Source organism: Salvelinus sp. IW2-2015, linkage group LG30 (assembly GCF_002910315.2).
Source record: "Salvelinus sp. IW2-2015 linkage group LG30, ASM291031v2, whole genome shotgun sequence".
NCBI lineage: Eukaryota > Metazoa > Chordata > Actinopteri > Salmoniformes > Salmonidae > Salvelinus > Salvelinus sp. IW2-2015.
This window is the reverse complement of record NC_036869.1, coordinates 11399293-11425429: the sequence shown is the minus strand read 5'-3', so window position 1 is coordinate 11425429 and position 26137 is coordinate 11399293. Positions and strand designations below refer to the sequence as shown.

General features: G+C 45.3%; 1 protein-coding gene across 3 annotated transcripts in view; it reads left to right on the top strand.

Moving 5' to 3' along the window:
* arid1ab (AT-rich interactive domain 1Ab) overlaps positions 1-26137 on the top strand; it is a 68602-nt gene that overhangs the window by 5711 nt on the left and 36754 nt on the right. For 2 of the 3 annotated variants that reach the window (XM_023975169.3, XM_023975168.3), the window contains exon 1: positions 9768-10987. The exons of the other annotated variant lie outside the window; for it this stretch is intronic. In XM_023975169.3, the coding sequence (XP_023830937.1) occupies positions 10067-10987 (921 nt within the window). In that variant the 5' untranslated portion in view covers positions 9768-10066. Of the gene's footprint in view, positions 1-9767; positions 10988-26137 lie in introns of those variants that run through there. 3 annotated transcript variants of the gene reach the window in all.

Sequence of the window (26137 nt, the reverse complement as noted above, 5' to 3'; positions counted from 1 at the left end):
TGTAACTCGCTCTCCAGCATTCTAACAGCATTGAAAGCATTGCATGCATTCTGTATGTTGACAATGTCACTGCCTCAGTTTATTCCCAATCTCTCCTCCTCGGTCTCTGTATCAGTATGTATGCATGCATGTATTTCCTTATACATCTCGCCCTCCTCTCGCGCTTTCTCTCTCTCTCTCATCCGTCTCTGTCTCTGTTTCAACATGTACCCCTGCACATATCTCTGATCAAACTGTAGCTACTGCTGCTAATATATTCACAGCATTTAGAATTTCCCTTCATCTGTGGCCTCTGAGTTGTTGTGGTGCTCCGGCTCACACTCCAAACAACACAAACACTGTAAAGCACGTTAGAGACTCCATGAGAGACTCCGTGAGAGACTCCATTAGAGACTCCGTGAGAGACTCCGTTGGAGACTCTGTGAGAGACTCCATGAGAGACTCCGTGAGAGACTCCATTAGAGACTCCGTGAGAGATTCCGTTGGAGACTCTGTGAGAGACTCCGTGAGAGACTCCGTTGGAGACTCCGTTAAAGACTCTGTGAGAGACTCCGTGGGAGACTCCATTAGAGACTCTGTGAGAGACTCCGTTGGAGACTCCGTGGGATACTCCGTTAGAGACTCTGTGAGAGACTCCGTGGGAGACTCCGTGAGAGACTCCGTGGGAGACTCCGTTAGAGACTCCGTGAGAGACTCCGTGGGAGGTGAGAGACTCCGTGAGAGACTTCGTGGGAGACTCCGTGAGAGACTCCGTTAGAGACTCCGTAAGAGACTTCGTTGGAGACTCCATTAGAGACTCCGTGAGAGACTCCGTTAGAGACTCCGTAAGAGACTCCGTTGGAGACTCCGTGAGAGACTCCATTAGAGACTCCGTGGGAGACTCCGTGAGAGACTCCGTAAGAGACTCTGTAAACAATAGGCTATAACATAGAGATGAAGAGGGAATGATCCTATTGGCAGTGTCTGCAATACTACTGCTACTACTCATTTTCATTGAGTTTCTCCTCACTGTCACACAGTAGCTGTCACTCAGGCAGTTCAGGGAAAAATAATAGTAATGCAATGCAGTAGAAATGTATGACTAGTACAGCAGGACGGAGCTGTTCGGATGATGATTTGTACACTAAAGTACTCAAATCTTAAGATGAATTTCAACCACTATCAAAGCCTAAACTAAATAGATTCTTTGTATTTTCTCTGGTGGGCAACGAGCGGTCCGATTCATCTTCTCAGTCTGTCATGGTTCAGATTGATTTGCACAGCTTCAAGGGCTGTTCTAAAACTGGCAGCTCAATTATTCAATCTGCACTGTGTCAATATGTRCAGCTTGGCATCACATCACTCATACTGACCAGTCCAACTGGCCGGCCGTCCCCTCAATGGACAGGTCTTTCTTCMACACAACAAACTCCAACTCCTTTGTCCCCTACCATTGATTACTGTCCTGGCTCCTCAATCAGTTATCCTCTCTGTGTATCGAAAAGAAACCAAGCAGTCTAATGACTGCCATGTCTGTTTTACATGAGCCAAACAAAATGGTCCATTTTATGTTGCTGTGTTTTCTTTCTTTACCTGCCACTCCTCAATCACACTCCTGCTGCCCATCAGTCCTTCTCTCATCTTTATTTTGGCACTGCGGAGTCCCCTTCTCATGACAGCGTGCTCAGTGTGATTGTCAGGGACCGACTGAGTGTTCTGTCACCAGCGGAACAAGCTGCACGGTATGTTTGTGTGTGTGTGTGTGTGTGTGTGTGGGCAACCAGAGGAACGAGTACGGTGCGCTCTATGACCCACTAAGGAGCAGTGCTCAGTGTGAGGACAATGATGAGTCCCTACAACTACAGAGATGATTTTCTCCATTCTCTCTCTCTTTTAATCCCTGTTGAAAGACTGTCTGGAGCACTTCTCTGTCCTTGTGAGGTGGACACCATGTTTTGTGAGTGCTCTTAACCCTGCTCTGTGCTTTGTTTAGACTGGGGGTACCCTTCCTTCTCTCTCTCTCTCTCAATTTCAATTTAAGGTGCTTTATTGGCATGGGAAACATATCAAATGTCGTATTATGTATACATACAGTGTTGTAATGATGTGCAAATAGTTAAAGTACAAATAAATATAGGTTGTATTTACAATGGTGTTTGTTCTTCCGTTTCTTATGGCAACAGGTCACAAATCTTGCTGCTGTGATTGCACACTGTGAAATTTCACCCAATAGATATGGGAGTTTATCAAAATTGGATTTGTTTTCGAATTCTTTGTGGGTCTGTGTAATCTGAAGGAAATATGTGTATCACGTTTTAGGCAAGACCCAGATGCAGACAGTGTCAAAGTATCAAAAGTGTATTACTAGAACAGGGGGCAGGCAAAACAACAGGTCAAGGGCAGGCAGAGCTCAGTAATCCAGATCAGAGTCAAAAGATACAGAACGGCAGGCAGTCTCAGAGTCAGGGCAGGCAGAGGTCAATAATCCAGGGCGGTGTGACAAGTTACAGAAAATAGGAGACAAAGGGCTGTGAGACATTGGTTTGATTTTAGACACATGAAAAGTGGGATTTATACGGCGGGTACGGGGCAACAGAAGACGAACAACAGAGGGGCTAATGACCTTGAAGATGGGGAAAGGGCCGATAAACCGGGGGGAGAGTTTGCGGGACTCCAACCGGAGGGGCAGATCCCGGGTGGACAGCAATACCTTCTGCCGGGGAGCCGGGGTTCGGTGGCGGTCCACTTGTTGTCGATACCTGGAGGTGGTCTTGAGAAGGGCTGACCGGGCTCTCCTCCAGGTACGACAACAGAGGAGGACAAATGTCTGGGCCGAAGGTATGCCAACCTCTTCCTCTTTCTCAGGGAAGAGTGGGGGTTGATAGCCCAGGGAACACTCAAAGGGCGAAAGACCCGTGTCAGAGCAAGGAAGGGTGTTGCGGGCGTATTCGACCCATACTAGGTACTGGCTCTAGGTGGTGGGGTTGGRGGAGACCAGGCAGCACAGAGTCGTCTCCAGMTCTTGGTTGGTTCGCTCAGACTGGTCGTTGGCCTGGGGGTGGAACCTAGAGAACAGGCTGGCCGACGACCCAATGAGTGTGCAGATCGCCTTCCAGAACCGGAAAGAGAACTAAGAACCCCGGTCGGAGACCATGTTTACTGGGAGTACATGGATCCGGAAGACGTGCTGCACCATGAGCTGGGCCTTCTCTTTTTTGCAGATGGTAGCTTGGGGAGAGGAATGAAGTGAGCGGCTTTGGAAAACCGATCCACTACTGTCAGGATGGCAGTGTTGCCATCAGACGGGGGGAGACCCGTGACAAAGTCCAGGGCTATGTGAGACCAGGGACGGTGAGGGACAGGCAGAGGTTGAATGAGACCAGCCGGAGCTTGCCAAGMAGTCTTGTTCTGCGCACAGARCATGCATGCGGCGACGAACACGGAGACGTCAGGAATCATGGTAGGCCACCAAAAGCATTGTCGCACAAAGGCCAGGGTCTGACAGGAGCCCGGGTGGCAGGCAAGCCTGGAGGAGTGTGCCCACTCCAGGACCGAGGAGCGCACCATGTCAGGAACAAACATCCGATTATCTGGGCCCTCCCCGGGGTTCAGCTGGGAACGCTGAGCCTCATGAACCTGCTTCCCTATCCCCCAGCTGAGTGCCGTCGCCAGGCACGAGGTGGGAAGGATGTTCTCGGTTCCGGTGTTATAGCCGTGGGGCTATAGCGGCACAACAGCGCATCCACCTTGATATTCTTGGATCCCGGTCAGTATGTCAGGGAGAAGTTGAAGCAGGTGAAAAGCAGGGCCCATCTAGCTTGCCTGGAATTGAGATGCTTGGCGGTGCGGAGATATTCCAGGTTCTTGTGGTTGGTCCACACAATGAACGGATGTTCCGCCCCCTCCAGCCAGTGCCTCCACTCCTCCAATGCCACCTTCACCGCYAGAAGCTCACGATTCCCCACATCGTAGTTCCTCTCCGTGGCATTGAGGRGATGGGAGAAGAAGGCACTGGGATGTAACTTGAGGTCCAGGGCAGAACGCTGGGACAGGACAACCCCCAATCCGACATCCGAAGCATCYGCCTCCACCACGAACTGGCGGGACYTGTCAGAATGAACCAAGATGGGAGCTGTGGTGAAACGGTGTTTGAGATCCTGGAACGCCCGGTCAGCAGCTGGGGACCACGTGAACGGAACCTTGGGAGAGGTGAGTGCAGACAGGGGGGAGGCCAGGGTGCTGTAACCTCGYATAAAGCGCCGATAAAAGTTGAATCCCAGGAAACGTTGCAGCTGCACTCTGGACGTAGGCTGGGGCCAATCCACCARCACTCTCACCATCCCGGGATCCATCTGTACACTACCTGCAGCGATGATGTAACRCAGGAAGGGGATGGTGGAGAGATGGAATTCACACTTCTCCACTTTCACAAAAAGCTGGTTCTCCAGGAGGCGTTGGAGAGCCTGTCGGACGTGTAGCACGTGTTCTTGGGCGGAGCGGGAGAAGACAAAGATGTCGTCGAGGTAGATGAAGACGAACCAGTTCAACATGTTGCCGAGAACATCATTAACCAGAGCCTGGAACACAGCAGGGGCGMTGGTAAGGCCAAATGGCATGACCAGATACTCGTAGTGACCGCTGGCCGTGTMGAAGGCAGTCTTCCACTCGTCCCCTTCCRGAATCCGCACCAGGTAGTAGGCGTTCTGTAGGTCCAGCTTGGAGAACACGGTGGCCCCCTGAAGTGGCTTGAAGGCCGAGGAGATGAGTGGTAGCGGTTCTTCAGCGTGATGTCGTTGAGACCCTGGTAGTCGATGCATGGCTGCAGGATTTTGTCCTTCTTCTCCACAAGGAAGAACCCTGCTCCGGCGGGGGAGGCAGAAGGACGGATGAACCCTGCAGCTAGGGAGTCCTCAATGTAGGTCTCCGGACCCGACAGAGAGTACAGTCGRCCCCGGGGCAGAGTGATGCCTGGGAAAAGGTCAATCCCGCAGTCATAGGGTCAGTGCCGGTGGAAGCAAAGTGGCCCGGGCCTTACTGAACACCTCCCGGAGGTCCTGGTACTCCGCGGGAATGACGGAGTACCTGCAATGGCGGCAACTTCCGAGCCCCCAGGAAGGTGTCCCGGAGCAGGCTGCGCTGATTTCAGGCACTGAGAGTGGCAGAACGGGCTCCAACCCATGATGGCACCAGCAGACCAGTCACTAAGGGGATTGTGTCGCAATAAGGGGATTTGGCTCTTCTGCAGGTTTATTTCTCTGTAGGTGATGGCTTTGTTATGGAAGGTTTGGGAATCGTTTTCTTTTAGGTGGTTGTAGAATTTAACTGATCTTTTCTTGATTTGGATAATTAGATAGGCCTCATTCTGCTCTGCATGCATTATTTTGTGTTTTACGTTGTACACTGAGGATATTTTAGCAGAATTCTGCATGCACAGTCTCAATTTGGTGTTTGTCCCATTTTGTGAATTCTTGGTTGGTGAGCGGGCCCCAGACCTCTCTCTCTCACACACACAGTGAGAGAAATTGAATGTTTAGAGATGTGTGTGTGCATGCATGCTTGTCTGTGTTCCAACCTGTGTGTGACTGCAGTTTTCATACAGAATATTCAGGGATTTTCAAGAATGAAAATACATCAGAAAGCAAATGATAACTTCAGAGAAAAAGTCCTTCTCAGATAAAAGTACACTGGGTTAAACTGAATATGTCCTATTAGCTTTGTTGTGAAAGCCTGTCAGGATGCGCGGAGGTGTGTGTGTGTGTGTCCTAGCCTATTTTCACATTAGGAGCTGAGAGGATCCCATCTCTGACTGAATACAGAATACTAGCAACCTCACACTGTTTTCTATGATAGGGATTTGATGTTTGCTTAGTATCTGGTGATAAAAGCTGCTGGTGTGTTGGAGGGTAAAAACACACATGGTTTGATTCTGTTGTATCAAATCAAACTCTTTCTGGTGTGAGTTATTTGGTGCTGAGATTGAGAATACTAACCAAGAGATGATATCATTGATAATAACCTGTTTCTAATATCATCATGATGCATTGTATTCCTTTTTTTTAACAGATTAAGTATTTGAATTGTGTATACACGTATGCAGGTCTGAGCTCTTATGTACATTATCCTACAGGGAGTAAGCCGGACAGCCATTGGACAGTTCTCAAAGTGGTACTTCCCCCCTTCCTATGCACACTCCAGACTATGTGTTCTATTGCTGCCTGGCAACCAACTGGACACAGCCCAACTGCACTTTGTGTGCGTCTTATTTTATGTCTATGTGTGTGTTTGTGCACGTGTGAGCAAGCCTGTGTGGCAGGCCTTGTGTGGGAGTGTCCCTGACATTTACTGTGAGCATGTGCGTCTATGACAGCATGTTGTTGAGGGAATGTAAGTTTTTCTCTCTCTCTCTCTCTCTCTCTTTGTGCTTGTGGGAGTATGTATATTTGGCGGGCTGAACATGCGGGGCTGCTTTTTCAGTAATGAATGCAAGTGTGTGTGTGTGTTTGTGTGTCTCCCAGTCACTCCAAACTCAACTCCAGTCTTGTTAAGAAATTCCACTCCACATAATTGGGTTGTCTTGGCGATCAAATGGCTCCATTCCCAGACTAGATCTCTGGGGATTAAAAAAACTTCTCAATGATCTGTCATCAATTAACTTCCTCAAGACTGACACTTTTACCATCGCACGCCTAGGTCAAAAAAGAGAAAAATAAATGTACCATACAAAAACGTCTCTATAGCTTTATGACACAGACTGAAAAATAATTAACTATGAATGCCTCAACAAGGCCTCTGGGTGAACTTTGTTAAATCACTTACTCTTTGAAAGGAACTGCAGAATGTTATTGGCCAACGATGTTGCACTCAGATTGGTGTGGGTTTTAAGCTCATAAAAAAGACCTAAGAATTTGGATTTAATTTCATGATGATGAATATTGAGTACGTATTATTTACAGTTCAGTCTAGTGTACGTGGTTGGAAGGATGCATTGTTAAGTTTTGGATCACGGTCAGGGATTGTAACTGTGGATAGTGGACGCCAGAACAGAGCATTCTCCAGCAATGTGCTTCTTCTTTTGTATACTCTCCTAGTGAAGGCCTGTGATGCTGAGGAAATACTGAGTGGAGGCCCTCTTGCTGACAATTGCATAAATAAATTTGAATAATCTCTTATCATTCATTCCAGCCAATGTCTTCACATTATACATCTTTGTTATCATAGCATTATGTTTCTCCCATCGCCCTACCATTTACTCAACATTTTGAAATAATGCTTTCCCTTGATGCATTGTTTGTTTGTTGTTGTTTTTTCATAGAGGCCTCCAATCAATACTTGATATCAAAAGAAAAAGTAGTTCCTGGCTGTATTCCCCTGGCATGTGTCCAGGTCTGTATCCGTGGTGATGGTGGAGGAACTCAGGCCACCAGGCTTGGGGTGATGCATCATGGTCAGCTACACGGTGGGGTACAGAGTAAATACTCCTAAATCCCCATCCTAGGACAGATGTGACTGTGTAAGGAGTCCAATCTAAGTAGTCTTCATAACACCTTCATAACATTTCATCATGTCATTTTAACAACTGATTCAACCAGTGTTATTTCAGGTGGTTTATGACCTGAGATTATAAAGCCTAGAGGATGGTTGTAGAAGTTCCATCCAAAGCAGAGTGTTTGCCTCTGGGTCATGACAGTTGAGTGTGTATTTGGAGTGAATCTTTCTATATTCAAATGGTCCAAATAATACTTTATGAAGACTAATAATGTCTGAAGAATACTTTATGAAGACTAATAATGTCTGAAGAATACTTTATGAAGACTAATAATGTCTGAAGAATACTTTATGAAGACTAATAATGTCTAAAGTGCCTTTGTCTTACATGGATTCCACAAATCACTATATGAATTTTTTGCATTATCAATGATTTGTCATTTAGAAGTATATTTACGTTTAATTTTGTTTAACGTGAGCTAATAATACTGTAGCAGGATATATTATAAGGTGTGTGTGTGTGTGTGTGCAACCAGAGGAACGAGTACGGTGAGCTCTATGACACACTAAGAAGAAGTCCTCAGTGTGAGGACAATGATGAGTCCCTACAACTACAGAGATGATTCTCTCCATTAGGACTAATTCTAAAAAGAAGTGTGCAGACAAAATATATTTTAAACCAGGTGTAACAAACTATAATATCAGTGAATGGGAGGAGGGTGGAAAATAGGACAGGAGGGGTAAAAAATAGACAGGGCCCCCTTATGATAAACACCAAGTTTATGCTGAGAAGAAAAAAAAGAAAGATCCCAACCCCCCCTCTCCTCTGTCTGCCTCTCTCTATATTCTAGCAGCACACAGCAACACTCCTCCCTCCCTAGCCAATATAGTCAGTTAGGCTTCTGGCCCCCACCCCCACACCTCCCTCCCTCCTTTTACAGCCTGTCTGTCCTTCCTCCCTTAATGCACATTTCAGAGAAAAAAAACTAAACAAAACTTAAACTAAGGGGATCCCCCTTTCCCATGCTAGTCAGTAGTATGAGCCTGGTCGCTGTACCTCGTCGCCAGAAAGCCCTGCATTGTAGAGGAGAAAAGGGCTGTGCTGAGCTGTGCCTGCGCTGCCCATCCCCCACGCGCTGATAGCAAAGTTCTGCTGCTTTTGCAAGCAGAGAGAGGCTGCTGCTGCTAGGAGAGAACACGAGGCAGGCAGGCAGGCAGGCGGAGAGAATGAGGAGAGGGGGTGGGGAGGGAGAGAGAGAGAGAGGGAGAGAGCAGCAGAGTGGGGAAGAGGAGAGCGTGGCTGTTGTCATTTGATTATTTACTTTATTCTTTCTCAAAATCTCCTCTTGATTTATCCTATAGGCTATTCTACGAAACCACACACACATTTTCAACGGTTAATTTCGCTTTAGATATAGCATTATATGTAGTATTTTTCAGTGGCTTACACTGTTTGTTTTCTCTCAATTTCTATTTCAATTTTGTTTTCTCTCTCTCTCACTCTGCTTTTCTTTTTTTTTAATCTTCACTTCCTGCTCTGTGACTGGCTCAGTCCATCCCCCATCCTTCTTCCTTTTCTATCCTTCTTTCTCTCGCTCTCTCTCTGTCTCTCAATTCCATTCAAAAGGCTTTATTGGCATGGGAAACATATGTTTACATTGCGAAAGCAAGTGAAATAGATAATAAACAAAAGTGAAATAAACAATAAAAAATGTACAGTAAACATTACACACTCTCTCGCTCGCTCTCTCTCACACACACACACACACACACACTGTAATTTATTGCTTTCCTCTCCACATATCAAGCCCTCTGCTTATGCTAGTTCTGTCGTTCTCTCTCAGCACATGGCAGGAGTCAATCCCAATCTTAATACTCTGTAACTGTGTGAATATATTGTTGATACGATGCAATTATAAACATAGACTTATATTGTGTGTAGAATTACATAGTCTCCCCGTAACATATTCATATGTGTCTACTCTGTATAAAATGAAAACTAAATGCATTATAACTATGCAGATTGAAGCTTTAAGACAAATCTATATAGCCTGTAATGGAAATAATTTATGATTTACAGATTATGTGGTTGTCCACAAAATAGCCGAAATGCTGAATGTTATGAATTATGTTCCATTTATAAGTCACATTATTTATCATGTTCTACTATAGTCTCTCTAGGACTAGCTCTATAACCCCTTCAAAATAAACAAAATACATCCTTTATCCCTGCTTGTTGTAGCCTAGTCGCCTCCTACCTACTGGTTGAATCCGCTCCGTGTTTTGCGTTCATCTGAACGCTTCAGTAAAATGGCTGTGTCTCGCCGAGCCTCGTGCTGGTTTGGTCGGTTTCTTGCTCACACTCTCGTTCTGTAAGAGAAGCCTTCCCACATTCTCTGTTGGTTAATTTAATTCCCTGGATCTATTCTTCCAGTAACTTTCCAGTCGAATCGGYGACGGGAGTGGATGCCGGATTCGGTCCGGAGGTAGGGGGAATGATCCGGGACACGGGTACATTGTTATAAACAATTGTATTTATGTTTAATGRTATTCAGAGAGCTCGATTGTGAGTGACTCGCTGTGAGAGGCAGAGAGGGATATCATGGCCGCGCAGGTCGCTAGCGTCGCCACTCTCAACACTAGCCCGCCATCCGAACTTAAAAAGCCGGATCGGGACCCACTGGAGGAGTCGGTACCGGGAGAGAAACAACATGTAAATAAAGAACCGGGATCTGACAACGGATCTCCGGGACAGAAGGATCTGCAGGACGGGGCCGATGCTGGAAATGTAGGGGGAGGAGGGGAGCCTGACATGAAGAACGGGAACGGGAATTCGTCCAGGGTGAATAATAATAACAACCAGAATGATACTGGGGGACCGGAGGGGAATAACCACCCCGGGATGGGCCATCACKACCAGGGCTCATTCCCTCCACCTCCTTACGGTTACAACCAGCACTACAGCCGGGGCCCTTTTCATCAACATGGCGGACAACAAAGCCCTGGCATGGCAGCTGCAGCGGGGCCGGCAGTGCAGCCAGGTAACATGATGGACCCATACCCGCCCAACTCACACGASCACGGCTTCCCCAACCATTTTAACAACTACAGCCCCTTCCCYAACCGGACTTCTTATCAGGGCCAAGGATACGCCATGAATTCCCCGCGTAATAACCAGCCCCCGGCGGCTGGGGGGCAGCCAGGCAAGCAACAGCCAGCAGGCGGAACTACAGCTATGGCTGCCTCGTACAATAATCAGAGGTATAACATAGGAAACCTACAACCCACGTCTACCCCGACTTTAAATCAGCTCCTAACGTCTCCCAGCTCAACGAGGACCTACCAGAATTACCCACAAGGAGACTATAGTAACCAGGAAGGGGCTAGCAAGGGAGCAGCAGATATGGCCAGCAGTCAGTATGGTGGGGGCCATCCGGGTTGGCAACAAAGGACCCACCATCCGCCTCCAATGAGCCCAGGGAACACGGGACCTGGGAACACGGGACCTCTGAACAGAAACCAGGTAAACTTTTCTCTCAGTACTGGTGCACTTTGAGCAAGTTGCAGACAGCTCTGTGTAGTAGTGAAGGGTTGCAATGGAACAGCCATTGCCTATGTAGCTTAGCTAGGTAGCTCTCTAAAATGGCTGCCTCTGTTTTCTCCTTACACCACCTCCTATAAGAGTATTTAAACAGAAACAAGCCATGTCTGTGCTAAAATACCAAACTCACTGAGCTGGTAAAGATGTGAAGCTTTTGCCTGGTCAGGGGCAAAGTGGACAAGTTTGAGAGGAGAAATTGGAAGGCTAAATGTGTATTTTTCTTTCTTAGCAAAGCGTGTACTGTATAAAGCCCAATGACAGTTATTTATCCAGCTAACGTTAGCTATGTCGCTAACGAATCACTGCAAAATGTATTTGTATGCTATATCCACTCCATGTAGCCCTGAAGTTTGTTGCAAGTTTTCACACCAATTTTAAACGGCGAGATGTAAATGACACATGACGTAAGATTATATTGGAATAGTTTGTTAGAAGCAAGCAGAACGGATTGTATATSTAAAAGTACACCTGACTGTGGTCGACGTTTGTAAATGTAGCAAATAACTATCCTTCAGTTGCAACATTTTCCCCGCCAGCTTGTTATATTGTATCTTCTGATGATTGTTCCGATTGTTACATTGTAGTTAACGATAGAGAGACGTTATATTTTGCCCCTGTATTCCGGAGTTGTCTCTGTACCGGTAGTAAACACGGCCAGTGATTTGAGAACGAGCAGATTGCTTTGCTTTGGGATTTGAATTATGGAGGTAAAATCCTTCTGTCAAAGCCAGGAGACAGTTGGTCTTAGGTTGACATGCTAGCTGAGATCTGATTGGCTCCCCATCTCCTGCTCCTGGCCATTTGTAATTGCGTCCAATGTAACGCTGTAGAAATCACCCACATCAGCTCATATACTCTGGCAGTGTCAAGATGACATTACGCATATTATTCACGCGCTTTAGCCTGTTTAACCGTCTGTGCATGACATTTAGCCTACTTGATATGCAAGCAAAATATGTATTTGTATTGTGGTCAGCATGCAGCGGCCTACATTTCAGCTGTAATGCGTGTGTCCAAGCATGCTAAATAAAATAACAATGTGCAAAATATACTTTATGGATGGTTTCATTGAACACATTATGTTGTGTAAGTTCCTCTGCAGTAATTTGCATGATGACTGTATTGCCTGCCACTCAAATAATACAGTACAGCTAAATTTGTTTAGTGTACATTTAGGTAAAATCTCAGCCGTAGCCTTCATGCAAAAATACTGTGTTCATACTTATACATGCATGTACAGCTCCACAGGCAGATTGGAGATGTGGCAGAACTCTAGTGCTGACTCTGGAACAGCAGAGGGAGTAGGTGTGGCTGTTTCCCCCCATGCTAGAATAGTGTTCCTAGCTGATCTAGGATCATCTTGTAGAGGAGAGACAGGAGTTATGTGGTTCTGTTTGAGAATCTGACTGGTGTTCTGTGGTTCTACAGTGTGTTTCAGAATGTGTTGTATTCTTTGAGAGAATCTGACTGGTGCTCTGTGGTTCTACAGTGTGTTTCAGAGGGTATGGTTGTATTCTTTGAGAGAATCTGACTGGTGTCTGTGGGTTCTACAGTGTGTTTCAGAATGTGTGTATTCTTTGATAGAATCTGACTGGTGCTCTGTGGTTTCTACAGTGTGTTTCAGGAATGTGTTGTATTCTTGAGAGAATCTGACTGGTGCTCTGTGGTTCTACAGTGTTTCAGAATGTGTGTTTGTCTTTGAGAGAATCTGACTGGTGCTCTGTGTGGTTCTACAGTGTGTTTCAGAATGTGTTGTATTCTTTGAGAAATCTGACTGGTGCTCTGTGGTTCTACAGTGTGTTTCAGAATGGTGTTGTATTCTTTGAGATATCTGACTGGTGCTCTGTGGTTCTACAGTGTGTTTCAGAATGTGTTTGTATTCTTTGAGAGAATCTGACTGGTGCTTGTGGTTCTACAGTGTGTTCAGAATGTGTTGTATTCTTTGAGAGAATCTGACTGGTGCTCTGTGGTTCTACAGTTGTTTCAGAATGTGTTGTATTCTTTGAGAATCTGACTGGTGCTCTGTGGTTTCTACAGTGTGTTTCAGAATGTGTTGTATTCTTTGAGAGAATCTGACTGGTGCTCTGTGGTTCTACAGTGTGTTCAGAATGTGTTGTATTCTTTGAGATAATCTGACTGGTGCTCTGTGGTTCTACAGTGTGTTTCAGAATGTGTTGTATTCTTGAGAAATCTGACTGGTGCTCTGTGGTTCTACAGTGTGTTTCAGAATGTGTTGTATTTCTTTTGAGAGAATCTGACTGGTGCTCTGTGGTTCTACAGTGTGTTTCAGAATGTGTTGTATTCTTTGAGAGAATCTGACTGGTGCTCTGTGGTTTCTACAGTGTGTTCAGAATGTGTTGTATTCTTTGAGAAATCTGACTGGTGCTCTGTGGTTCTACCAGTGTGTTTTCAGAATGTGTTGTATTCTTTAGAGAAATCTTGACTGGTGCTCTGTGGTTCTACAGTGTGTCAGAATGTGTTGTATTCTTTGAGAGAATCTGACTGGTGCTCTGTGGTTCTACAGTGTGTTTCAGAATGTGTTGTATTCTTTGAGAGAATCTGACAGGTGCTCTGTGGTTCTACAGTGGGTTTCAGAATCTGACTTGTGTTCTGTGAGGAGAATCTGATGGCTGCAGTAATTGTAGTGTTTACAAGCAGCCAAGGTGTCAGCCAAGTGTCACTGCTCTGTTCACTGGGTTGCTATGATTACTTTCACATGTGATGCTGCACAGTGTGTAACCATGTCAACAGACAAATGGTGTATTCCGGTTTTAGAATATCATCAACCACGTGTAGGCTAGCTATAGCGTTGACCTCCTGAATATTGAGTAGCTAGGCCTATTTGTAATTTCTATCCATTGAAGTTTAGATTTGATTTCCGTTTCTTGGCAATTGTCATTTGCAGTTGTTAGCCCTAAATGTTCATATAATATTCAACATTACAAAACATTAAATCAACATTTTAAACAAGTTATTGGTTAGCTCGGTGGTTCATTACCCTTTTCGATTACTGTACCACCAATTTAATTATTCAGTTTTATTATTCCCCCCCCCAGAGACTCGCATGATGCCTCGTGGAATACCTGTCTTAAAGACACTATCAAAGCAAATTTAATTAACCAACAAAGCAGTTAAAGAAATAGAGTTAAGAAAGTATTTACTAAATAAACTGAAACATAATAAAAAAAAATCAAATCACYTAACACAAGAACATTACATAACAATAACGAGGCTATATACAGGGGGTACTGGTACCGAGTCAATGTGCGTGGGTATAGGTTAGTCGAGGTAATTTGTAAAGTGACTATGCATAGATAATAAACAGCGAGTAGCAGCAGTGTTAAAAACGGGGGGGGGGGGGTCAATGTAAATAGTCTGGGTGGCCATTTGATTAATTGTTCAGCAGTCTTATGGCCTGGGGGTAGAAGCTGTTAAGGGGCCTTTTGGTCCTAGACTTGGTAGCTAGATCATGCATCTAGCTTCCAATCATGAAGCGTGTAACATTTAATGTAGCATAAGTGTCAATACAATACAGCTTCAATGCTCCTCATTGTGGCAATGTCATATCAGCTAGTGTCAATTCAGTCAATAATGAAATGGCATTTTTCCTCTAGACGGTCAGATGCCGAGCTGTTGCCGTACCAGACGGTGATGCAACCGGTCAGGATGCTCTCCGTGGTGCAGCTGTAGAACATTTTGAGGATCTGGGGACCCATGCCAAATCTTTTCAGTCTCGTGAGGGGAAAAGGTGTTGTAGTGCCCTCTTCACAACTGTCTTGGTGTGTTTGGACCATGATAGTTCATTGGTGATGTGGACACCAAGGAACTTAACTCTCGACSTGCTCCACTTCAGCCCCGTCAATGTTAATGGAGGTCTGTTCGGCCCTCCTTTTCCTATAGTCAACGATCAGCTCCTTTTTTGTCTTGCTCACATTGAGGAAGTGGTTGTTGTCCTGGCACAACACTGCCAGGTCTCTGACCTCCTCCCTATTGGCTGTCTCGTGGTTGGTGATCAGGCCTACCACTGTTGTGTCGTCAGCAAACCTAATGATGGTGTTGGAGTTGTGCTTGGCCACGCAGTCATGGGTGAACAGGGAGTACATGAGGGGACTAAGCATGCACCCCAGAGGGCCCCCAGTGTTGAGGATCAGCGCTGCAGATGTTTTTGCCTACCCTTACCACCGGTGGGCGGCCCGTCTGATGCCCAGGATCCAGTTGCAGAGGGAGGTGTTTAGTCCCAGGGCCCTTAGCTTAGTGATGAGCTTTGTGGGCACTATGGTGTTGAATGCTGAGCTGTAGTCAATGAACAGCATTCTCATATAGGTGTTCCTTTTGTCCAGGTGGGAAAGMGTAGTGTGGAATGCGATTGAGATTGCGTCATCTTTGGATCTTTTGGGGCGGTATGCGAATTGGAGTGGGTCTAGGGTTTCCGGCATGATGGCGTTGATGTGAGCCATGACCAGCCTTTCAAAGCACTTCAGGCTACTGACGTGAGTGCTACGGGCGGTAATCATTTAGGCAGGTTACCATTGCTTTCTTGGGCACAGGGACGGTTGGTCTGCTTGAAACATGTAGGTATTACAGACTAGGTCAGGTAGAGGTTGAAAATGTCAGTGAAGACACCTGCCAGTTGGTCCGCGCATGCTTTGAGTACGCGCCCTGGGAATCGGTCTGGCCCCGTGGCTTTATGAATGTTGACCTGTTTAAAGGTCTTGATCACATTGGCTATGGAGAGCGTGATCATGATCAAACAGTCATCTGGGATAGCTGGTGCTCTTATGCATGCTTCAGTGTTGCTTGCCTCGAAGCAAGCATAAAAGGCATTTAGCTCGTCTGGTAGGTTCACGTCACTGGGAAGATCGCTGCTGGGTTTCCCTTTGTAATCCGTAATATTTTTCAAGGCCTGCCACATCCGACGAGCTCCGAGCCGGTATAGTACGATTAAATCTTAGTCCTGTATTGATGGTTCGTCTAAGGGCGTAGCGGGATTTCTTATAAGCATCCAGATTAGTGTCCCGCTCCATGAAAGCGACAGCTCTAGCCTTTAGCTCGGTGCTTATGTTGCCTGTAATCCATGGCTTCTGGTTGGGAAATGTACGTACGGGCACTGTGGGGAGGACGTTGTCGATGCACTTATTGATGAAGCCGGTCACTGCGGTGGTATACTCAATGCCATTGCATGAATCCTTGAACATAGTCCAGTCTGTGCTAGCAAAACAGTCCTGTAGCTTAGCATCCGCGTCATCTGACCACTGCCGTATTGAGCGAGTCACAGGTACTTCCCGCTTTAGTTTTTGCTTGTAAGCAGGAATCAGGGGGATATAATTATGGTCAGAGTTGTCAAATGGAGGGCGAGGGAGAGCTTTGTACGCGTCTGTGTGTGTGGAGTAAAGGTGGTGTAGAGTTTTTTTATTTATTATTATTATTTTTTCCTCTGGTTGCACGTGACATGCTGGTAGAAATGAGGTAAAACGGATTTAAGTTTGCCTTCATTAAAGTTTGTTCTTTCTCTCAGGTGTTTGCAGACTCCTGTTAATTCTCCTGTATGCAGGCTGTGTAGAGGACAATTTAATACCCAGGACTGCAATTTGTGATTCATTCAGCCACGGTTCTGCATGTGGAGATGCTGGAGATTCGAAGAAATTAGAATTATGCAGTTTCAAGTGGCAATCTCCTCTGAGAGACTTGTGTTAAATCAAGTTATGTTGTTAAAATCCGATCTGTGATTGACAGATGTTATTCTTGAATTGTGCTGCTCACATAAACTCATGCTCCAACGGTTGTTACACCAGAATAGAAATGCCTTTGCCTCTCCTCAGCTTCCTAGATGCCTTTTCATTCATTTGCTGTGCATGCCTAGGCTACAATATCACTATGTTACTGACTTTTAATGCCTTTCAGTTGTTTCTGTATTTGGAGTTCATGTATTTCTATAGATCTGTGGACAGACTTCACCACTGTATTTCCCTGCTCTATGGCCAGGTTGTTAGGGGGGTTTGTGCTGAGACTGTGGGACTTGGAGTAGATGGCAAAATAGTTTTTCCTTTCCGCTGTGCTCGCTCTTTTGGGGTCTAGTCCCAATTACGGCAAAGCACTTTGTGACAAATGTTGCTTTAAATTAATTAATTTATTGATTGATGGAGAAACCAATTGCGCGATTAAGATCGGTTGAGGCAAAGATGAAGCTGTGAGAGATGTCTAACCTAATATCAGTGGGCTAATTGGTCCTTTTGGTTGTAAAACCTAGTCTTAACGGTTGACTCTGATGTCTGCCGACAAACAGACCCAGTCCTTTTCTGGGAGAGAATCGCTCGTCAGGCTGAAATCAAATCTGGTTAGAGTCCATTTACTTTGTGACAATAAAAACCTTGAAATAATAGTATCTACCAACGTGGGCATATGCTAGTGATCCACACAGCACATTCAGCTAGAGAAAGGTTGTGTCTGTGTGGTATAGAAGTTTGACTGAGTGCCTTGATGTGATAGTGGACCAAAGTCCAAGTGAAGTCTCCGTTCGACTGGCTTTGGTCTGTTTCCCTGCACTATGAACTTGCCTGCCCATACAGACGGGTGATGAATTCTCCAGTTTGTGGAATCTTATAGGTAAATATTGATAGGAGCATGATTACTGATTTTGAAGGTGAATGTTGTCAATCTCTGCAACCAAGATGTACTGGAGAGGACCAGAGTTGAGAAACACTGCTGTAGCCGGTGAGGTGGTGGGGACTGTGGTGTGCTGTGTAGCCAGTGGACTGGACAGGAGGTGTGTTCTACTGTATTCTGGCTGTGCACTCAAAGATTCTCTCCGCTAATTTCTCTCTCCCTCTGTCTGCAGTGCTGAGTAGTGATTAGCCACACGGTCAGGACAGCACGCTGCCTCACAACACTCTGTTTGTGTTTGTGTGTGCGTGTGTGTGTGCGTGTGTGTGCGTGTGCGTGTGTGTGTGTGTGTGTGTGAGAAAGAGTGTCAGTGATACCCTGGGGGGGAGGGTGTTTTTGTGAATGATCTTTGGCTGCCTGTGACAGCTGTGTGTGTGTGTTGTGTGTGTGTGTGTCCTTGGCAGTGTGTGTCTGTGTGTTCCTGTGTGGCAGAAGCCTCAGGAGGATCCTCTCTCAGTGACCTGCTCCACGTGCCACCAGCCATCCGTCTCTTCTCTTCAGTAACACAGTACTGAAGTCTTTCTCCATCCCTGAAACAACAGTCTAGGAGGTGGCGCAAACGAAGGATAGTCTCTCGTCTTCATTTTTTTACTGTGACCCTACATTATTCTCTCATTCCACATGTTGTGTCCACCGTTGTTTCCTGCCTTCATCAGTTCACTTTTTACCTGTTTATCCCATCCTCAAATCATTCACTCTCCTTCTTGCCCTTAGAGCAGTGGTAAGGGATTGGGACTATGCTAGTGGTCTACCACTAGGCGAAGCATACAAGGTGTGCAGCTTAAAACATAAATGCGAGCATTTATTTAAGACTACACACACACAAAAAAAAGGGCAAACCCATTGAAAATTTAGTCAAATTCCTCTTGTCTCCCCATGTTTGGACAAAATGTCAAACTTGGGCTGTTACTCTGGTCCAGGTTGGAATGTACAGCTAATTAAAGCATCAAATTGTCCAAAATGTTTATTTATTTAAAATGCACTAGATTAGAATAGTAATATGCTTCTCTCCTAGCTAGCGCAGCGCTGCAGACTTTATTTGCATAACGTATTGTGTGTTTTATGGAGAAACAGGTTAACCTTTAAATGTGTGGCTACTGAGGGGTGAATGGCGTCTCAGTTGTTGATTCTGGGGGGGTAGGTAGATTGTTACTGTACCTCACATCTTTTCATACACAGCTCTGCTCAGGACTCAGGCTAGCTCTCTGTGCTAAAATGCCATTGGCTTCATGAGGGGTGGGAAAGCAGACGTTGGAGGGTTTTCTTGCAATGCTTCTTGGGGAATAACATCATTGACCAGGTTAAAGTTAAACGGTACAGTTACTGGTAGGGCAAGGCAACTACCATTTTCTTCTTCTGAAACCTGTTAGTACCGTTTATCCTTGGGTCTCAGCCTCCACCAGCATGTAGTCCAAGTGTAGGTGTGGCAGGCTGCAGCGTTTATCTCCCGCCATGCATCAACCTCACCACGACCCCAGAATTTGCATGCCTCAAGCCTAACTATGGCTTAGCGAAGTGTGTGTATCGCTAACTGTTGGTGCTTCGTTCCATTGAAGTACTGGATGTGCAAATTCACCAGTCCAACGGTTCTACTCCCCCTCTGAGGCGTGCTTACCTATACCGGCGACCAACTACCGGTACATGAGTCAGTTGAGACTAGGGGGAATGACATCACTGTCAGTCAGGTGTTGTGTGACTAAGAGTGTTAGTGGGTTAGGCTTGTGACCCAGTCAGTTCCTTAAGCACCTTCTGTTCCTCTTTGCTTGCCTGGCTTGGCCCCGCTGGCTTTGTTCAGATGGTTATTTCTGGCATGTAAATGGTCGTATAGTGACTGAGTGACACACTTATTATCGTAAGGTGTCATCCATGCCAGGGCACTGTGGTCATCGTGGCTGATAGTCAGGCTGGTATAAACACTGAGGACGTCATCTGTGGCCATATGGCTGGGACGTCATGGGATTGTCTTTTTATGCTGATGCATAAAACAGGCACACTCTACGGGTTAAAATAAAGGTTAGCCAAATGTGCCACATTGATTTTAACTACTAACCCTAACCATGACATTACCCCTAAACCTAAGCCAAAATAATTCCTTATTAGCTGTTTATATGTCTTCACTTCTGGGTTGGTGACAATGGCGTGGCCAATGAAATTCGAGCAGAGGTGGGACGTTGGTAGGCCAATCAAAAAGCAGAATTATTCTAATCTTGGGTTGTACTCTATGGCGTGAGCCTGTTTCATTTCTTCCTCAGTCCAACCACCAGCACCCCCAGCCTCTCTTCAGGTCAGGAATGGTGATCTGGCTAGAAGATGGGTATGACAGTAACAGGTTAATGTTCTTCAGTGGAGGGTCTTGTTCAATATCTTCTATCATTGACCTAATACCATGCTGCCTATAGAAGGAAAAAGTCAGAACAAATACTTAACTTTTTTATTTTTTAAATTAGATTTATTTAACCTTTTATTTAACTAGGCAAGTCAGTTAAGAACAAATTCTTATTTTCATTGACGGTTCAGGGGCAGAACGACAGATTTTTACCTAGTCAGCTTGGGGATTCGATCTTGCAACCTTTCGGTTACTAGTCCAACGCTCTAACCACTAGGCTACCTGCCGCCCCATGTCCTCTGTCAAATGGGAGAATGATTTGTTATCGCTAAATAGATAGAAGAAAGTCAGACAATTTGATCTGTAATATTGTGTTAAGTGTGTGAAGGCGACCGCTTTGTTCTTCTCTCAACCTAAGCCAGACAGTACTTTGCAGGCAYTATTTGGTTAATACTACATTTGAAGAAGGGTAGCCTATCTCGTCTAATAGCAGAGTTCAACATTCAGGTGATTTGTCCTGTGGCTCTCTGGGCCGGTGCCAAGTGAAAGCAACCGGCCCGAATGAAGAAAATGACTGGGCCCCTCTGGACGAGATCAGCTCACAGAGAAGAGAATGGTGATTATAAGAGCCTCCCGTCTTTTATGTAGGTTTTACCCTAGAGAAGTTAAGTTCTGAGCCTATGTGGGACGCTAGCGTCTCACCTCGTCAACAGCCAGTGAAACTGCAGGGTGCCAAATTCAAAACAACAGAAATCCCATTTAAATTCCTCAAACATACAAGTATTTTACATCATTTTAAAGATACACTTGTTGTAAATCCAGCCAAAGTGTCCGATTTCAAAAAGGTTTTACGACGAAAGCACACCAAACGATTATGTTAGGTCAGAGCCAAGTCACAGAAAAAGACAGCCATTTTTCCAGCCAAAGAGAGGAGTAACAAAAAGCAGAAATAGAGAAAATGTATCACTAACCTTTGATGATCTTCATCAGATGACACTCATAGGACTTCATGTTACACAATACATGTATGTTTTCGGTAAAGTTCATATTTATATCCAAAAATCTGAGTGTAGGCGGGACGCTACTGTCTCGCTTGGCCAAAAGCCAGAGAAAATGCAGAGTGCCAAATTCAAATAAATTACTATAAAAATCAAACTTTCATTAAATCACACATGAAAGATACCAAATGAAAGTTACACTGGTTATGAATCCAGCCAACATGTCAGAATTCAAATAGGCTTTTCGGCGAAAGCAAACAATGCTATTATCTGAGGATAGCACCATAGTAAACAAAGAAAGAGAAGCATATTTCAACCCTGCAGTCAGAACAAATACTTAACTTTTTTATTTCATATTTCAACCCTGCAGGCGCGACACAAAACGCAGAAATAAAAATATAATTCATGCCTTACCTTTGACAAGCTTATGTTTTTGGCACTCCAATATGTCCCATAAACATCACAAATGGTCCTTTTGTTCGATTAATTCCGTCGATATATATCCAAAATGTCCAACTTGTGAAACGTAACTACAAAATATCTCAAAGGTTACCTGTAAACTTTGACAAAACATTTCAAACTACTTTTGTAATACAACTTTCGGTATTTTTTTACGTAAATAATCGATAAAATTGAAGACGGGATGATCTGTGTTCAATACAGGATTAAAACAAACTGTAGCTAGCTTTCTGGTCACGTGCCTCTAACAAACAGGACACTTCGAGTGACCCTCGTTCAAGATGGCCGTACTTCTTCATTACACAAAGGAATAACCTCAACCAATTTCTAAAGACTGTTGACATCCAGTGGAAGCGGTAGGAACTGCAAGAAGGTACCTTAGAAATCTGGATTCCCAATAAAAATCWATTGAAAAGAGAGTGACACCCCCATAAAAATATATTCTGAATGGTTTGTCCTCGGGGTTTTGCCTGCTAAATAAGTTCTGTTATACTCACAGACATGATTCAAACAGTTTTAGAAACTTCAGAGTGTTTTCTATCCAAATCTACTAATAATATGCATATCTTATCTTCTGGGGATGAGTAGCTGGCAGTTTAATTTGGGCATGCTTTTCATCCAAAATTCCGAATGCTGCCCCCTACCCTAGAGAAGTTAAGGCCTGGTAACCTTGTTTGAAATGAAGCGTTTTTAATCTGTGGGGTGTGTGACCACTTGTCGTTTTGTTCTGTAGATCTTTAGAGTTCTTGCGAACAGCTGGAGGAATATCTGTGTGTGTGTACTGCTGTATTAGTAGTGTGGTGCCTCAGACTCTCTGTCTGTGTGCTCAGACCATAGGAGAGTAAGCAGGAGAGGTGTTTCTTGTTTTATTCCAGAGTCATGTAGCGGTCAGCTTGGAGTTCTAACCACTGCTGTTGTCAGTGTGGCAGCCGATATGGTGGGAAGGAAAGAGGCTAATTGAGAACATGGCATGGGTTTAACTTTCCTTTTGTTTACATTTAGCTCTTTAACTGATATGGATGGTTGCAGACACGCTCAGACAAATGACTATTTGGCCCACCAGACATAATATTTTCTTTTAAAAATCAACGGGTAATCGACTGTTAATAGACATTGTTTTTCTTAGCGGTTGCGTTAGTTTGTAAAGTGTTTCACCAACAGYCCTGTGATAGTCAGGGGAACAGGGATGGAGACCGACATACTGGTATAAAAAGTGGTCTTAATGTTGTTCTTGCTCCTCTCTTCATACACTTTTGTGAAAACAAAGAGTATTCTTTTTCCTTAGCACGTGTGCACACTCATTGGATTAGGCCTATTCAGTAGGTTTGCAAGTTATTTCTTAGGCTCGAAGTAGCCGTTCTAAGTACCCTAACGTCCATGTTTGATATACTCAAAGCCAACCATGAAGTCATGGGGTGTAAGTGACAGTGACGGCCGTCTAAGGGGGCCCCTGAGTGCGGGGGGCCCCTGAGTGAGTGTGTCAGTGTGTGCAGGGCTTTACAACAGAACAAAAGTCTGTGTAGATCCTAGGCCATGTGGCGGATTAAATTAGCAGGACTTGTTTATCGTCTGCCCCTAGCCCATCTGTTTGAGTCCACCGAGAGAGAGAGACACAACACACACACCCACCACACACACACACACACCACACACACACACAACACACCACACACACACACCACACACACACACACACACACACACACACCACACACACACCACACACACACCAACACACCACACACCACACCACCACACACACAGACTCAAAGGCCAAGAGGTTTCTGGCTTTCCTCTATGCAGATTAGCCATGTGCTAATTGCATTTATTTATTTTTAGGGGGAAAGGGGAAAGAAAGGATGAAGGAGGAGAGAGTCCTTAAAGCAATTGATAGATGACTGGGCAGAGAGCAAGGGAGGGAGAGTGTGGAGTAGCGAGGGAGGGACAAGGAGCGGGACAGTGTGGTGGGGAGCGCCGGGGGACCGGTGTGAGGAGCATCAGGGAGAGTGTGTGGGTAGCGGGAGGGACCGTGGGGGGGGGGGGGGAGAGTGTGGGTAGCGGGAGGGACCGTGTGGGGGGGGGGGCGGAACCAAATCATAAGAAAAACAAAAGGTAATTATTACAATGTGTAAAGTAATTAACAGAAAACTGAGCAAACTTGAATGCTATCTGGCCCTAAACAGAGAATACCTGATCACTGTGACTGACCCAAACTTAAGGAAAGCTCTCTACTATGTACGACTCAGTGAGCATAGCCTTGCTATTGAGAAAAGCAGCTGTAGGCAGACCTGGCTCTCAAGAGAAGACAGGCTATGTTCACACTGCCCACAAAAAAGAGGTGGAAACTGAGCTGCACTTCCTAACCTCCTGCCAAATGTATGACCATATAAGAGACACATATTTCACTCAGATAACACAGACGCACAAAGAAGAATTTGAAAACAAACCCAATTTTGATAAACTACTATCTACTGGGGGAAATACCAGTGTGCCATCACAGCAGCACTTTTGTGTTCTGTTGCCACAAGAAGAAGAGCAAACCAGTGAAGAACAAACATCTTTGTAATACAACCCATATTATGTTTTTATTTATTTTCCCATTTGTATTTTAACTATTAACATCGTTACAACACTGTATATAGCCATATGAATTTTGAAATGTCTTTATTCTTTGGAACTTCTGTGAGTGTAATGTTTACTGTTCATTTGTTGCTACTTCTTGCTTTGGCAAATTAACAAATGTTTCCCTGCCAATAAAGGCCTTAATTGAATTGAAATCAGAGGGACCGTGTGGGGAGAGAGAGGGAGAGAACCGTGTGTGTTAGGGAGAGAGAGAGGACCTTCTGGGGTAGGAGAGGGGGGAGAGAGAGAGGACCATCTGGGGTAGAGAGGGGAAGGAGAGAGACCTTCTGGGGTAGAGGGAGAGACCGTGTGGGGGAGAGAGAGAGGACCTTCTGGGAGAGAGAGAGGACCTTCTGGGGAGAGGAACCGTGTGGGAGAGGAGAGAGAGAGAGAGAGAGAGAGAGAGAGGACCTTCTGGGGTAGAAGAGGGAGAGAGGAGGACCTCTGGGGGAGAGAGGGAGAGAGAGAGGACCTTCTGGGAGAGAGAAGCAGGGAGAGAGACGGGAGAGAGGGAGAGAACCGTGTGGGGGAGAGAGAGAGAGAGAGAGAGAGGACCTTCTGGTGTATAGAGAGGAGAGAGAGAGGACTTCTGGGTGAGAGAAGGGAGAGCGAGAGGACCTTCTGGAGGTAGAGAGAAGGAGGGAGAGAGGACCTTCTGGGGTAGAGAGAGGGAGGAACCTGTCATGGTTGAGAGAGAGAGAGAGAGGACCTTCTGGGGTAGAGAGAGGGAGGGAGAGAGTCTCTGACTGTCATAAACCGTTGAACGTCTCCAGCCGCTATCTTTTTTTTACTGTCGTTCTCACCAGTCAGTTTAGAAGTGAACACACTTGCACATGAACTCAGAATGAAGGCTACACAACAGCAACAAACATGCCTCTGCAAACTCATCTGACCTCACAATACCATATCACGATACTTAGGTGCCGACACCATGTATTGTGATTTGATGTTCCAAACATATTGCTCACCATATGTCTGCTGTAGAGAGACAAGGGAGCATGATAAAACAAGGTTTGATCAGTCAGGGAATGCTGAAAACACGTTGGCTCACTATTTAAAAAAAGAAAAAAAAAAAGAGATGAAGAACAAGCTATAGGATGAAAAATAACACTGTTTTGGTGCAGGTAGCGCCAACTAGCGCTAGCTAATGCTAGGCCTACCTACAGTAGCACCATTCATTTTTTTGTGTGCAAATTAATAGTTTGAGACAAATATGAAAATTGTAGGATTTATTAACGGCTATTGTAAAATGAATCATGACGAAATAGGTAGAGGACATCAATTGATTTATGACGCGTTGAAATACCAACCTTCGTGTGTCTGTAATTCTATTCAAAGCAACGCGTTTCATTCAGTCACTAGACTGTTGCTCAGGTGTACAGTACTCCATACGTGAGTTAAGGAGCAGAATGCCATAACAATCCTTGACCTCCATCCAGGAGAATGAAAAGACAAGTATCTCTCTCTCACACGCCTCAAGGGGATCCCCGAGGGCCCCGGACTCAGAGACTGGGCAGTATGTGTGTGTGTGTGTGTGTGTCAGACATTTGAACAACTTCAACAATATAAGGAAATGCTTGCAAGTAAACCGATCAATGAAAGAATGGTATAGATGATGGTCAGTCACCTGACTGGGGTTGGATGACACTCCTGTGAGGATGGTTAACTAAAGACTGTGATTTAGTTTTTACCTAATTTGAATGAATGAAACCATTTGAATACGTCAAACTTGAAAGTGGTTGCAGACAGTATTTACCTTTTCTAGCCAGAGGACAGCTAGAGGGTCGTGTGGCTGGCTGCCTCTGCACATCCAGTCAGACTCCGAGAAAGACTGGGTTAAAAGTGCGGTCACAGGAGAATCGCTCCCTGTGGTGGGGTCCTGTAATGACCCTAGGGAGTATAGTAACACACATACTCTCTGTCTGTGAACCTGGGGTAGCCCTGGAGAGAGAGGCCTGCCCTGTGGGTGGCTGGGCTGGCTGGAGGTAAAATGTGGAGTGGATGAAT